Source organism: Octopus bimaculoides, chromosome 19 (assembly GCF_046866305.1).
Source record: "Octopus bimaculoides isolate indiv1 chromosome 19, ASM4686630v1, whole genome shotgun sequence".
In the NCBI taxonomy this organism is placed as follows: domain Eukaryota; kingdom Metazoa; phylum Mollusca; class Cephalopoda; order Octopoda; family Octopodidae; genus Octopus; species Octopus bimaculoides.
In genome coordinates, this window is record NC_142946.1 from 53,941,800 (window position 1) to 53,958,314 (window position 16,515).

Consider the following 16,515-nt stretch of genomic DNA (forward strand, 5'->3'; position numbering starts at 1 on the left):
TATCCTTAAGGTCCCTAAAAATGTGTTTACGCTCGTGTGTGTGTGTTACTGATAAATTACGGTCATTATTTTAAAGCAGATTCGAGAATTTAAAAAACATTTACTAATAGTGAGGCTCGATGCTGAAACTAATGAAATTTATAAAATTTTATAACAAATTTTACTTGTCTCCTCTTCCAGTAACTGTTTTGTTATTCTTAGGCTTGCTTTAAAATATTAGCTTTTAATTTATCAGATGTGTTTGTGTATGTATGTATACATAAGTGCATAGGTGATATACAATTGAATCCCAAAATTATTTTTACACACATGCCCGCGCGTTGGTATTAGCAAACGGGAGAAGTAGTTTCAATATATGCCTATTATATTTGACTGAACGTTTCGTCAGACGGCTAATGAGATATTCTTCCATGTGGAAAGTCGCTAGTAACGGCATACATATAGGATTTCGCTACTTTAAATCGAATCTTTTATAGTTAGTTTGCTGGATTCTCCTCTCCCACTTATGAAAGATATGCAAATTACTGACCAATTATAAAAAGGAAAAAAACACACAAAACGGATCAATCTGACATCTTGTAGATAAAATCTTTTCGTTAAAAGAAATATACAATTAGATTTAAAACTAGTTGTTTTTCCCTAAATATACAATTTGGCTTTTGCAAACTTAATCAAATATTTAGTCGACATGTTCTGAATTATAGTTATTGCTTCAGATTCTTAACTACAGAAATGAATGTCGCTCCACAAAAATAGCTCCTTTAAGTTTAAGAACTATGGATGGAATTAATTATATATATATATATATATATATATATATATATATATATATATATATATATATATATATATATATATATATATATATATATATATATATATATATATATATACACACACACATACACACACACACACACACACACACACACACACACACACACACACACACACACACACACACACACACACACACACACACACACACACACACACACACACCGATGGGGTGACATAGGCTCGGGAATAGAGAGGGGTGCAAGTGTTTCCCTTAAAATTTTCTTTGTGGCAATGAACACCCATCTTGGAAAACTTCATCGCCAAAGCGATTTGAACGTCACTTTCTATTGGATTTGTCTGATTTGATTGATGTGCAAATATTATTACTGAGGCGGCGAACAGACAGAATCGTTAGCACGCTGGGCAAAATGCTTAGTGGCATTTCGTCCGTCCTTACGTTCCGAGTTCAAATTCTGCCAAGGTCGACCGTTCGTCCCTTTGGGGTCGATAAATTAAGTACCAGTGAATCACTGAGGTCGATGTAGTCGATTAGTCCCCTTCCTTCAAATTTCAGGCTTTGTACCTATAGTAAAAAGAGATTATTATTATACTTGTGTATGTTTTGATATTAAGATTGAATGAAGTCGACCTTGTCCGTAAACAATTTTGGATCTGGGTCTGCACCCACTAAGCATATTTTGTTTCTGCGTTTATGAGCATCGGACAAAATACTCTAGTATGTTAATTTGCCTTTCTGTTGAGCTCACATCTTGTCCAAATTCACTTGTGCCGTGATCGATGGAGATAACTACTGGATTTTGAAGTAATTGGCTTTATGCTAGAAGGAAGTGTTCCGTTATGACTATAACCCAATGAGTGAAACCAATTAAATGCTTCCCTCTTCTCTTCTTGTTCGTCAAATATCTCTCAGGCTCCTCGGTTTCAACTTTTACAAATATAATATAGTTCTACCTAGTCACACAAATTTAAGCCACATTGCTCTAATTGCACATGACCCCGTATTTAAATAAGCAATTAAATTTTTTGGTTTTGCTAACTGGTGCAAGCAAGAATGATTATAGAAGACAGTATTAGACTCGGTGATGTGACAAAACATTTGAAGAATGTCAACGGTGTATGAAAGTTCTTCTGAGGCTTATATTTCCCATCCCATTCACGTCCGACCAAGGAAGAGAATTTTTTTCTTGGTGTGCTTTTTCTTACACTTAAAGTTTTGGGGATTTTTTTTTTTACCTAATTTAGACAAATAGCTGATTTTTTTGAAAGTGTGAAATAGTTTCTATATTTTTACCTATCCCTTCAGAATTTTTTTTCTTTCTGTAAACAGCTCTTAAATTTCATGACTTCAACAAATACAAAATCTTTCATTTTGCATACGCACGTGTAAGCAAATTCATTCATACATACTATATAAACATAAGGTACAAAGATACAGCAAATTTAATAAGCTCAGATAACGATGATCTGTACTAGAAGCAAGGTGAGACCTGAATCTTCTGCGGCAATTGTGGAAGAGAAGTGAACTAAGTTTCTTGCAAGAATTAGGCTTGTGAAAAAGCTGACATTACCAAAGTATTAGCTCTTTTGCAAGATCTAGGGTTGTTGGGGGAGGATGGATTCATAATTATCGCTGTATCTTAATATTTTACCATGAATTTTTTTTATACGTAAATTTAACTATTTCTGACCTTACAATCTTTTCCTTATTTTTCAGTGGTTCTGGTGACTGGTGCATCTGGGTTTGTTTCTCCTTATATCATCAAGCAACTTCAGGAGAACAGCTATAAAGTGAGAGGAGTGGTGCCAAATGTGGACGACGAGAAAAAGAAAGAGGAGAAGGTGAAGGCTTTGCAAAACTTATGTCCAGAAGCTGCTAATAAGCTCGAGCTGGTGGAGGTGGACAGCAGTAAATCTGATGCATGGGAAGAGTAAGTATCCCTGCTAACCCTTAAGGAAATACATCATTAGAGCGTCGGACGAAATGCTTTGCAGTATTTACTCGGTCCCTTTTATACATTGAGTTACAAACTCCCTAAGGTGAACTTGTCATCGATAAGATATGAACCAGTGAAAAACTAGTCGCCTCTACCCCTCCCTCAAAATGTAGTCTTGTACCAGAGATAGAAATTGTATATTACTCCATGTCTTCTCATTATCTGTCTGTCTGTCTATCTATCCCTGTTTTCTCTCTGGAGATATAGCGTGTGTCTATTAGCAACAGTTATAGTATTAGTACCTAATATCAATCTGTATATCCCACTTAACATAAATATACTGTAAGAAGGCTGAATACTGCGGTATTCGTCATCACAAAGCATCTGTAAGAAGTACTTCAAGACGAATACTGCAGCATTGTGATGTTCTTATAGTATATTCACGTTAAGTAGGATGTACAGATTGTTGAAGATACAGACCATGAGAAGGGTCTTAATGTTTTGACTCGAATATCATTTCAACAGTTACTATAGAGATACATGGATGTGAAAATATTTTTTAACCCTTTAGCGTTTAAAGTTGCCATATCCGGTCCTGATATTATACCTGTTCTACGGTCAAACCAGCTAGATCCAGCCTCTCACACCTATCCTACAATGTTATAATAAAAATAAGCAGTCACATCATCAAAATCTCAAAGCTATGAGATAATGCATTATTAATTGAAAACAGTGTGATTAAATAAGCATTACATTTAGTAATTCGAATACTAAAGGGTTAATAATTAATTGCTCATATCATCTATCCATATTTTCTACCCCTGGCAGATAGTTCATCAGATAAGATTAGTATCTGCAATATACAAAGCTCAATTCTATTGAGTGTAAATGTCTTTTGAAAACGTATGAAATCCTCAACACCAACTTTCATCACCTAAAGTTTCAGGCTTGCTACTTAAGGAATAAACGTTTACCTTATTTTTTTTTAAATAACATTTTCTTTAAGATATGCTCTTAAATGCAACCTGAGGTTTCATTACACAGTCTCAACTCATTTAAAATTCACTTCAAAGCCTAGGGTTTCTGTGACCCTTCCTGCCCCATCAATAGGTTTGATCACACAGTTTTCAATTAATAATGCATTATCTCATCGTTTTGAGATTTCTATGATGTGATTGCAATTCTGATACCAATTGGGGCAGGCATTTGGATGCTCTCTTTCCTATTTATTGAGCCAAAACTCTGCTGGTACTGAACAGCTGAATCTACTTCAAAATAATAGTTTTCATTTCGGAAAAACCAGTCAAAAAGCTATGTAAATTCAAAGTATACAATTTCATCTCTGAAAGTTAAGTAATATAAGTTAGTTGATTAAATTGCTCTGGTATTTTGACCCCAGAAAGATAAAAGGCGGCGAGCTGGCAGAAACGTTGGCATGCCGGGCGAAATGCTTAGCGGTATCTCGTCTGCAATTATGTTCTGAGTTCAACTTCTGCCAAGGTCGACTTTGCTTTTCATCCTTTCGGGGTCGATTAAATAAGTACCAGTTATGCACTGGGGTCGATATAATCGACTTAATCTGTTTGTCTGTCTTTGTTTGTCCCCTCTGTGTGTAGCCCCTTGTGGGAAGTAAACAAATAAGAAAAATAAAAAACATGGTTGGCTTCGATGGTATTTGAACTCAGAACATAGAACTGCAACTACTGCAAGGTACTTCAATGATTCTGTCAATCCATTTTAATTGAAAGCTTTGTTACTTTCTCTACTGACTACTTGTATGTTTCACAGTCAGATCAATTTTAAAGTTACTTCTTAGAGGCAGAATTTGAATATGTAAACCTTCTGCAGAGTAAATGACCCAAGTAACTTGAACCATATTGCCTATGTGGCATGGAAAACGAACTTCTATCAGTGTTGAAATGTTTTGCAAATGTATATTATTGTGCACATCTATTTGGAATATTTTTTAAATGTTTCTCTGATTTTTCTTGGGTTTCTATTTTAGTTGAACAGCTTTTAAATTTTGCATGAAATATAGGAGCTGGTGTGCTTCAAGGGGAAGGGTGCCTGTTTCAGCTTCTAAATCCAGTTGCTATTGCATTGGAGATAAATTGTTCAGTGGACATTTCAAGATTTCTCTTTCGACCAGAGATGAGTTCTGCAGCTTCCAAAACAATAGTATAACTATTTGAATTGGTAGTGCAAATCTTTGATTGAACTGTCAGCTCTAAGATATCTAAAGGTAGAAAGGCTAGTTTGGGTTTACCCCTAAAAATAAATTGCAAGAGGTTATGGATGAAAAAGAAAATGAAATTGCAGACCCTATCAGGTTTCATTTTTAACTCCTTTCTTAGCTCTTGTCCCACAGTTCACTTACAATACATTAAACAAAAATGGCCAGAATAATGTTTAAAAAAAAACCTGGATTTAGATAATTCGTTGGAGTGAGTATACTATGGCTAGCAGTCACTCTCCTCATCATCATTGTTTAATGTCTTCTCTCCATGCTGGCATGGGTTGGAGAGTTTGATGTGGAGCTGGCTAGCAAGGAGCTGTCTAGAGTCCAACTGTCTGTTGTAGATGCTCTTCCTAACACCAGATGTTTATAAAAATAATTAGGGATTTTTTTTGTTTTTGTTTTTTTATGAAGTTTAATATTATACTATAGATCTAGATATCTACTTCAATGTGGAGCAGGTGCTGAACTTGGTAACAAAATCACATATATGCTAAGTTCCCCTCTTGACTAAGTTATTTAAATATGTTACTAAAATAACTTTTAAATGTTTTTCATAATAGCTGAATATTTGGACTTGAGTGTCTGAAACTGATATTAACCAGCTGGCTGGCCTCCAAACTGGTATGCATCAATGACATCATTGGATCACAGATGTGCTTCATACACTGGCTCACGAATTTTCAATTTCAAAGAATGACTAGTTAAATTTCTAATCAAGAATCTTGTGTTTGTATCTAATTAACCCTTTAAACCTGCCATATCCAGCTCAAATATTCCAGCTGTTTTACATTCAAACTGGGTAGATTCAGCCTCTTCCACCTACCACAATGTCATTCTAAAACAAAACAAACACCACCAAAGTCTTAAAGCTACAAGATAATGCATAATTACTTCAAAACGATGTAAATAAATAAGCATTACATTTGCAAAAGGTCTAGTCACTCTTATTGTGGTGACTGTGTGTCCTAATAAACTAGCTTTGTTTCATGTGCAGCTATTCCTTTTGTTTTTGATAGCAACAGATAGGATATATCTAGTAGGAATTAAAACTTTGTATCCATTTCTTGTAACAATGGATTTTCTAATTATGGTTGCTTCCATTTTTTTTTTTCTTTCAGACCAGTAAAAGGTTGTCAATATGTTATTCATGTCATCAGTCCATTTCCCAACAAAGAGTCGAAAGATGATAATGAATTGGTACAACCTGCTGTCGATGAGACATTAGCTGTTCTGAAGGCCTGTGTGGCTGCCAAGACAGTCAAAAGGGTTGTCATGACCAGTTCTTCAGCTGCTATCACATGTAAGTATGATTCCTATCAACTTCTGGAACAAATGTGTATGATATTTTGTCTGAGAAAATGGTGCCTGGTAAATATATCCTGCTTCTTTATCTGCAAGCAGTGAAATGTTTTGACTATTGTGGTAACAAATATATTTTACAGCTGAATGCTTTAAGCTCACTACATCGGCCGACTAATTTGCAATAAAATATGAAAAACCTTGTTAATTTTCTAAACTGTATTCTTTGTTTTCCACCATATATTCTTACTTTAACATGGCACCATTGTTTTACTTAAATGTGTTCTTATTAATTACAGCTAGCTGTTAATGTATGTATATTTATCACCAAGGTTAATAACCACAACATAGCTGACAGAAAATTTGCTTGAAATGACACGCATACATACAGATAAGCAGTGTGAGGCACATATTCCAAGCTAAACTAACCAGATAATACCAGACATTAAAACAAAATTTTTACATGGTCGTTAGCTAATGATGTCAACAGTTGCTATTTGCATGTCATTTTCTCTGATGACATAAAGCGGGTTTGTTGAGTGATGACATTCCAGGAAATGGCCATTTGTGTCAAGAGATATAGTGTCAAAGCTACAAGCCTAAAATATTTCTTATTGAAAATTCCTGACTAGTTATTTTGAGGAGGTGTAAAAAAAGGATGGACAAAAAAAACAGCCATACAGTTTTTGACTCCACATATTGAAATAATAAACTCTAGCCAACTCCATGAGCATCTGTTAACCATCTCTAAGCTCTAAAGTGGTTGTTTCCTGAAAGGTTAAAAACTTTATATGATGTGTTTAAAACTTGGAGTTTCCTCTTACAAAGCACTTCTATTTTGGTAATGTTAAAAGGAAGTAACTATTGTAACTATCCTTTTTTTTCTCTCTTAATCACTTGATGACTTTTTTGATTTCATCACTTGCATTTGGGAAGGAAATACCTATTCACATAGAATTTTAAGTGAAACATTTGTGTCAATGTAGCATTCTGTGGAATATGAATTTAACATTTAAAGCTTACATGACTTGTTCCTACAATGACTTAATGCCTGTTTCAGAAAGATATCCAAGATTATATACACTGAAGGAGTACAACAGAGCAAGAAGAAAGCTAGCTAAATAACATCTATTACCTCACTACAAGTATATTATAATAACAATAGCTGCAATACTTACTTAAGGCCCTATCCATTGATTTGTTCTTGTTTAATCAAAGCTCAACCTTGATCAAGGCAACCTATGATCAGAGATATTCCAATCATGTCTTTAGGGATATGCCCAAGAATATATTGTCCAATATATCCTTTCCCTATTTAAAATGGTAGTGCAGTTATGGAAGATTTGGCTACTATTTCTAGCATATTGAATGAACACAGAGGTTCTAGTTGATACAGGTATTGTAGGATATTGTTTTAGTTGTTTGGCCTTTTTAACTTCCTGACCATCATTAAAAATCAATTGTATTGTTTTCCTGTCGGTGAATTTTAACTTAACTATAACTAGTGTCAAATCAAAGTACTATGGGAATCTACGTTTTAACAAGGCTTTCCCAAATTCTTTATTAATGAGCATCACAACTTATTCTTCTATATTTTTGTCTGACATGTTTTTTTCTGTGTAGAAATGTATTACTAAGGCAGTTATTTTTTTTATTGCAGGCCATGGTGATGCTGCTGGAGATTCAAAAGCTTTCACTGAAGAAGCTTGGTCTGATCCTAGCAAGCTGGATCCTTATGGCAAATGTAAGACCCTTGCAGAAAAGGCTGGCTGGGAGTACATCAAGGAACTGCCAGGTGAGAAGGCCACTGGTGTCTTTATTGTGAGGGTTGGTTAAGAACAATTGGGAGAGTGTTTTATCAGCTGGTAGTGTAGTATTGTAAATGGTATATTTTTGAATTGGTGTGGAAATGGTCTAAGAGTTTTTGTTGATGGCAAAAGAAAAGGTGTAAAGTAATCTACTGGGTGTTTTGGGGCTGATTAATGATGTCTTTGTAGGAAATAGCAAAGTTAGAACTATTTAAGTGGTGTTTTAAAGTAAATTGTTCTGTATTAGACACTAGTCTGGCATGCTCAGTCTCTTTCTTTATTTTAAGATCATAGTAAAAATATGAATATAATTTTAGCTCCAGAATCAATACCCATTTCAAATTATCATATAAATGCTTCTGTGATTTCAAGTATTACAATCATATTTTAAGAAATTGGTTTTGTTGTGCAGATAGGATTTTGCTATGAAAGCTACAGTTTTAAATTTAGTTATATTTCCCTAAGTGGAGTAGATACAAGGGCCAAAATATTGACTATTTTAAACAATGCATGTCCATGTATTCGTAGAATTTCAGTGAAATAGTTTCATCTTTCTCAAATATTAAGTCCATTTTTTTGTATATTTTAGATGAAGATAAAATAGAGCTTACTGTAATTAACCCTTCATATGTGATGGGTCCAGTACTGCCAGGAACTACATGCTACAGTTCAGAGGTATGTTACTTGTTTATATAACATTTATTGACTCTGTACAGATAGAATAATAGTTGTATTAATCTAGGTCCGCCTTTCTATTATACATTCCTATTCCCCTGAATTTTCAGTGAGAGTTAACAAGAATGGAATCTATGGCTTATTCACAAAGGCTTCAAAATATTTTTCATGAGATAAAAAACATTAACATCTTGTCCAATCATCACTCTTATTTTAGCCACTTCTGGCTCATATCAACATCTACCATGAAATACCACATAAAAACTCACACACACTCCTATTTTTCATATTCTTCTATTCAACACTTTAATAAAATTATTCAATTTCTATAATAATTCTCTTGAAATAACATACTCCAGTGAATCAATAGCTCCAATTTAATTTAACAACTATCATTTTAACATCCACTTTTCCATGCTTGTATGGAAGAGTTTTATCGAGGCAGATTTTCTATGGCCAGATGCCTTACCTGTCACCAACTTTTACCTGTTCTCAAGTAAGGGAACCAGACATGATCATAGAGAACATTGGGAATGGATGAGATTCCTTGGATGACAGTGGCAATCATTTTACAACTATGATGCCAAGACAAGAAGACACAAACACATGGAAACTGTGTACAAGCAACACCTCTACATGTAGTTTCTCCATCTACCAAATCCATTCACAAGGTTTTAGTAGATGCTTGCCCAAAATGCTTCAAAGTGGGACTTCACTCAGAACCATGTGGTTGGGAAGCAAGGGTTCTTACTACACAGACTGCACCTAATGACTACCTGAAATAAGCTAAAAGCTAGCCGACCCTCCTCACCACTTGGATCAATCAGACTTGATGATTTCTTTCCTCGTGGCATCTAATGTGCTTGCATTGTCTGCTAGAAATATCAAAATTCTCTCAAACTTTGCTTCTCTCTTAAAATGACACAGAACAGTATTCACGATATACAAAAGGACTGACATTAGGATGGGGTGGGCATAATTTATCAGGGCTGGCATATGGCTAAATTAATCAGTTGTGCAGGGGATTTAGTAACCAAGAAAGTAAATGACTCGTTTTATCTGAAATTTTTCTATATTACTCTTAAATTGTTTTTAGATTGTTCAAGTGTTGTTGGAGAGAAGCAGTTTGGTCATTCCCAAGTTGAACTTTGCAATTGTTGATGTCAGAGATGTGGCCAGTGCTCATGTCAAAGCTATGACCCTGGAGGAAGCTGCAGGTAAGAAGAAATTAAACACTGAAAAATCTTTCTCATCCAACATGACAGCATCCACACACCTGCCTCAAGTTGCAAGAAATATGAACCGATTAACTTTGAATTATGCCGTTATCTTAATGGTTGAAGAACGGTACATTGGATAATATAGTCATAGATATATTATGTATAAATAAAATAAAGCATAATCAGTTATAACACCTAAGGGACCATAAAATGTCCTAATAATGTTGGAATGCTCAATCTACACAAGAAGGCAAAAGTTATGAGCAAATAAATGAGCCTGTACAAAGTCACTTGATCTGCTAGAAATAGTCAATTTGCCTTCAAATCATTCTAGGCTGCCTTAAAAAGGCTGTGTTGCATAAGGTTGTCTGGATTACAATATTCTGCAAAAAAAATGGTATGATTATGGCTGAAATAGTTATGTCTATTCTCTTGAGCTGACCAGTCAGCTTCAACAACTGATTGAATCACCAGCATTGGTAGTTTAATTAACCAATTATTTCACACTCAGACCAAAGAACACCAAGCAGTTTCCCCAAAGGGCAATGTTTTGTCTGGGGATTACTTTAAAGATGACTGTTTACAGTCTGAAGCTGGTCTGATTGTTGCTGGCACCCACCTAAAATGTGTAGCCTTATATCTATAATTGCTCTTCATAATGAGCCTAACTGGCACTCTATCAGTTATCATGACAAGGGTCCCTGTTGGTCTGATCAGCAGAACAGCCTGCTCATGAAATAAACATGCAAATGGTTGAGCACTCTACAAACATGGGTACTCTTAACACAGTTCCCATGGAGATTCAGCATGACACAGGCTAGTCCTTTGAAATACAAGTACTGAGCAGACTGGAGCAACATGAAATAAAGTCTTGCGCAAAAACACCTGCTAGGTATCATGCGAAATAACCTAACCACTAAGCCACACGCCTTCACAATAAGCCATGTCTGTTACTAGATTAATGTCCCATATTTCATTTTTTCCCCATTTTGACATAATAACCAAGTTATATTTGTTTTCTCTTCAGGAAAACGTTTCATTGTGCACGCTAATGAAATGTGGATGAAAGATATTGCTCAAGTATTGGCCAAGGAGTTTAAATCTCAAGGTTAGTAACATTTTTATTTTTCTATAATGAAATTTCAACAAATAATCATGAAAGCTATCAGTATGTCACAAGTATGAATGAGCATTGGCATTAATGTAGTTCAGTTTTATCTAAAAATTGGTAAAGAGCAGAAGAATAACAATGTATTGCACTGTTAAGATAGGAAACTGCTGCAAGCCAATGAGGGAGCTTCTACAGGGTTTCTCAACCTGTTAGAAATAGCAACCAGATTTCACTAGTTTCTTAAAGAAAGCATACATCAAATGCAGTTTTAAACTTTGGAAAGTAAAAAGAATGGATTTCCATGTTTTGGTTACATATCTGCAAGATCAGAACTGAAATAGGTGAAACTAGTTTCCTTATTAATGTTGGAACCTCTGCACTGTTACTTGACCTATTAGAAATAGCAACCAGATCTGTAAATCACACGTTGCTGCCTTAGAAATGGATAATATGGGAGCAAGTGCAGTGTGCCTTGAAGAAAGATTGAATTTAAATGGTTTTGCTATGCTTGCTCAATCGAGGTTAATCCGATACTAAAGGAGACAGTAGTAAGCCTTTCAGGGGAAACTAAGTGCAGACAATCAATCTCCTTCTGAAATAATGTACTTAAAGTATTTAGTTAAGGAAGTAAGAAATGCTGTTAAAAACTTTTTAAAATACATAACGTCCTAATAGTCTTGTCACTGACGGAACACCATTCTTTAAATAAAATGAAGAGCTAAAAATTCACGTTCTTTGAAAATTTTGAGGCATTAAATTTTTTTTTTTTTTGCCTTTTTACTTGTTCTATTTTTGTTTTTTAAAGGTATTGGGTATGTCATAAAGTGGCTTCCTTTTTCATTTTAGGTTATAACGTCCCAACCATTAACTGCCCCAACTTTGTATTGCAACTGCGAAGTCTTTACGATAAAGAAGTCAAGAAATATCTCCCACAAGTTGGTAAAATATTCAAGTTGGATAATACTAAGGTAACTATGAAATTCCCTTTACTTACAAATATGGTTTTTTCTTCTGGTTGTAGTAAAGTTTAGGAAGTAAGAGTGAGAGAAAGTTGTGGTGAAAGAGTACAGCAGGGTTCGCCACCATCCCCTGCCAGAGCCTCGTGGAGCAGGTGTTTTCGCTCAATAAACACTCACAATGCCCGGTCTGGGAATCGAAACCGCGATCCTCTGACCGCAAGTCCGCTGCCCTAACCACTGGGCCATTGCACCTCCACTTTGTTTACAATATACCTGCAGAATAGATGAAGAGGTTTTAGCTAAACTGTTTTTAGTCATAAATGTTTTTGATCTGAATTGAGCAGCAATCACAACTTGCAAATATTTCAGAGTGGGGTGTTCAACAATAATTCAATGATCGTAAATAGTTTGAAATTAAGAATTCTTTCTTCCATTTGGAACAAGTTTAGTGTCTAGATTAGAAGTGTAACAAGGATTACAGAATGTTAAAAGCATTGTGTATATTTTCAATAATTAGTTGTATTGTTGAAATTCATTCATTGAAATATTTAACACTTTTTAAATTTTCTTTTTAGATGAAGGAGACCCTTGGTATTACTCCAAAAGAATGTAAAGAAACCATCATTGATATGGCTTACAGTTTAATAGAAGCTGGTGTCATCAAAAAGACCAAGAAGTACAAGGGACAGAATGCTCAGAATGCTGCAGAGGAGAATGCTGATGCCAAAGAAGATGAAGAAAAGAAGGAAGGAGACAATAGCGATAAGCCAAAGGAGAATGGAGAAGTGAAGGAGGAAGATAAAGCAGAGAAAGAAGAAACAAAGGCAGAAGAGAAGGCTTCAGAAGAGAAGGCTGAGGAGAAGAAAGACGAAAAAATTGAAGAAGCTGATAAGGATAAGAAAGAAGATTCAAAACCAGAAAATGAAGAGAAAGCAGAAGAGAAAAAAGCTGATGAGCCTGAACCAGAAAAATAAAAATATTAATAATTATTATGATTATAAAAGATAACAAAGGGCGAGGAAAAAAGGAAAAAATGGAAGGAAAAGGAATGAGATATTCACAATTGCTAAACAAAAAAAATATTAACAGAAAAAAAAAAAAGAAATGAAGATCTGTTTGTGAAGATATCTAGGCAACAGCCATTTCTGATCTTAAAATCTTCGTTGTTGCTTCTTGATACTGGAAGTTTTGATTTGCTCATTTTTCTATTTCATTTGTCAAAATCTTGTCAGTCAAAAACAAAACATAAAAAAAGATATATGTATAAAACTACTGATGCTCCCAGCCAGCATCACTGACTCACTGTCTATTTCTTTCTATTGTATATCTCGTTCTATAATTTGAATCTATTTACTTGCTATCCCTCTTTCTAAAGTTCCTGATGAATATCCTGACATAAATTGATATAACAAAACACATTTACCAAAAAAAAAAAATTCAAAAAAAAAAAACATGGGGGTTTCAACTGAGTTCTTTAAAAGAAACTTTTTTTTTTTTTTCAATTCACCAAGTTTTGACCAATTACCTACCTTGGTTGTTATATTTTAAATTGAATATAAAGAAATAAAAAAAATGAAATATATATATATATATATAAAATTCAAATGAAAAGTTAAACAAGTGATTTCCTTTTTCTGTAATTTGGTGGAAGTGGACGTCAAAGGAAATATATAAATAATTCTGGGGACACTGAATGCTAAGAGGAGCATGTGACAGTTTTTTATGGAAAAGCTAACATCTATAAACCATCTTAAATGATTTTGAAAAATGGAAAAAAATTAAAATAAAATAAAATTATATTATGAATAATTTGCTAATGGTAATTTCTAGATATGTTTAAGTTTTGATAACTAGTATATTATTAGTTTTCTTTTCTCATTTCAAGAGATTAATTTCTTGTTTCTGCAGAGCTTACCCAAGATTTCTAACTTAAAATTGCACTATTGTCTTGAGGCGGGTACAGCTATACTTTAATTGAATTAGTATTGAAAAGAAATTTCAATTTTAAAATCTTTTGCATTTTGTTTATCACATTCCCAGTAAGCTTATTCTGATAATAGAATTTAACGTTTTTAATTTAATTTTTTCTCTGATGAATTGTTTGTAAGTGTCTAAATGAAATTCTTCATTTAGAGAAATCAGTAACTTACCTCTCTGTGGGTATTATTGCAAAGACTTTGTATATCATTCCAGCTTCTTCCACAAAAATGGATGTAACACCCTACCCCAGAACTACACTGCCTCCTTCTTACCATCATCATCACCTTCCTCCTCCACAACACTAAAATATAATGCCTCTATGACTCTGGACGTTTTTTTTTCCTTTTTCTGTGTTTGGAAGTATCATTTTCCTCTTAATTCCTTTCTTCCCCACCCCAAAGTTTCTTGGTAAAGTTTTGATTCTAATAGTGGTGCTTGACCATTCAATTGGTTTGAGCATAACTCTTTCTCCTCTTTCCTCCCCAACAATTCTTAGATTTCCCATCATATTTTGATGTTTTGTAGAACTCTCTAACTCCACTCTTAAAGAACTAAGGATATTCTATTTCGAGATGCACAGATCTATTTCTGATTGAGATAACAAAAATACGACAGTGGGTTAGGTGTCGGTTGCCATTTTAAGACTGTTCATCTTTGAATTATCTGCATATTAAAAAAAAAAAACAAGAGGAAGGTGGACAATGTTAAGTGTAATTGTTGCTGACAAAGACAGCTTTCTCATGCCAGTGTCACACCTTTTTTGAGCTTTGTTAAATAATTAAGTGGTTGTTAAGGCCAAACTACTAATATAGATTTTCATCTCTAAGTCAGTGTATAACCAGCTTTCTCCATTGATATTTCTCAAGGCTGGTGCATGCCTGGTTCCTTACAGGTGTGATCTTGATCAGATTAAAAATTGGAATTTTTACTAACGGTCATACAAGTTTTGTTTCTGTGTTCACAGATACAAATGGTTATTTCTGTATTAAACTAAAGCTAAGGAGTAGGTTTTCCTTAATCTGGTGGCTCTTAAGCCGGATCTAATTCTTTGTAGCTATTAATAACCAACATTTCCTGTGATACAGTGATTTTTGCCTTCATTTTCTTATACTTAGCTTTACACTAAGCCTGTTTCTGTTGCAATTCCCCTAAGTTGGGGAAGCAATTTAAGATCCTGTATTAAATTTGAAGTTATTTAGCAATATTTCCAGTTTTAACTACTAAACTGAATTTTGTTCTTTCTGTAGGTATGAACAGTTAAACCTTGTTGAAATTTTTTTTTCTTGCAGCATTCCTTAATGTATTTTGGGTTTTTTTAAGAATTGTGCAACAGATTGTGTTGCTTATGTTCTATATTCTTAACCAAATTTTCAATGTTTTGGTACTACATATGTTCACACTAAGGAAACTGCCCTGGTCACAATCATTTCATGCCATTGGCCTTTAAAAATAAACAAATTGATACAGCCCCACCAATATTATAATGATTTATTGTCTGAATGTTCATAAGATATATATAGATTTATATTAATACTCAATATATATTTGTGTGAGTGAATTTATGCTGAAAAATGGTGATTAGAAATGCTAAAATTTACATTAAAAAATTTTCTATACATACACATTCATTTGTTTCGAAGTATGTTGCAAAGAAAAAAAAATTCAAGACTGTTCCTTTCTCTAACGGAATTTTCATGCTGGTATCTGTTTCTACATACCGTTATTTTTGTCACATTATTTCTGGTGCTGTTTCATTACAGTTACCAGACAGCTTCAACTTGTGGGGTGGGGGGTGCGCTTTCAGAGAGTTAATGTTTGTGTGTATGTATATGTGTGTGTGTGTGTGTGTGCGTGCGTAAGTCTGTTTGTGTGTCTGCGTGTGTCGACGTACACACTTCACTGTAGCTATGTCCATCTTTCCACAGTGCAATCATGTAAATGCAATGATAAACAGTTCCATAATTATTCCGTTGTCCAGAATCTCCAGTGATGAAATCACTCCAGATTCTTTTTGACGATTCCAGATGACTGTATATCTTTTGATGACAGTTCATTCTAAATAGCTATGAAAAATTTCAATAAATGTGAACGAAAAAAAATGAAATAATGTGAAAAACAAATGTCTTAGTTCATTTCTTTGTGTTAAGATTTCCTAACGCTTTGAACCCGACCCTACTACTTTCAACATAACAAGCTGGCTTCCATTTCTTACTTTTGGTTGCTGTCTGGTTTACGTAGCCAACCAGACTATATACATATATATATACTGCAGACATCTGACTTTTTAGTCCATTTAAAGTTGACATCATGGGATAAATTTACTCCTAATACCTATTTTGGCCAGTAAATTTTAGCAACCTGTTTCCTGTTTAATCAGGAGTTTGCTAACGTGTGATTCAACTTGTACCTTCTCAACTTATCTAACCTGTTAATTTTTTTTTATTTTTAAATTAGATATAACATCATTCTAATTGTGATGTTACATATTT

The 16,515-nt window shown here is 34.2% G+C and overlaps 1 protein-coding gene and 1 long non-coding RNA gene across 2 annotated transcripts in view; one reads left to right on the plus strand and one right to left on the minus strand.

Moving 5' to 3' along the window:
- The window catches only part of LOC106875389 (uncharacterized), a 44,474-nt gene extending 28,328 nt beyond the window's left edge, over window positions 1–16,146 (plus strand). Inside the window, exons 3-10 of the mRNA XM_089337748.1 lie at window positions 2,516–2,729; window positions 6,093–6,274; window positions 7,934–8,068; window positions 8,671–8,756; window positions 9,853–9,973; window positions 11,004–11,084; window positions 11,934–12,055; window positions 12,622–16,146. Coding sequence (XP_089193874.1) covers window positions 2,516–2,729; window positions 6,093–6,274; window positions 7,934–8,068; window positions 8,671–8,756; window positions 9,853–9,973; window positions 11,004–11,084; window positions 11,934–12,055; window positions 12,622–13,020 — 1,340 coding nt within the window. The 3' untranslated portion in view covers window positions 13,021–16,146. The remainder of the gene's footprint in view (window positions 1–2,515; window positions 2,730–6,092; window positions 6,275–7,933; window positions 8,069–8,670; window positions 8,757–9,852; window positions 9,974–11,003; window positions 11,085–11,933; window positions 12,056–12,621) is intronic.
- The window catches only part of LOC106875402 (uncharacterized), a 306,368-nt gene that overhangs the window by 249,030 nt on the left and 40,823 nt on the right, over window positions 1–16,515 (minus strand). The gene's annotated exons all lie outside the window — the stretch shown is intronic.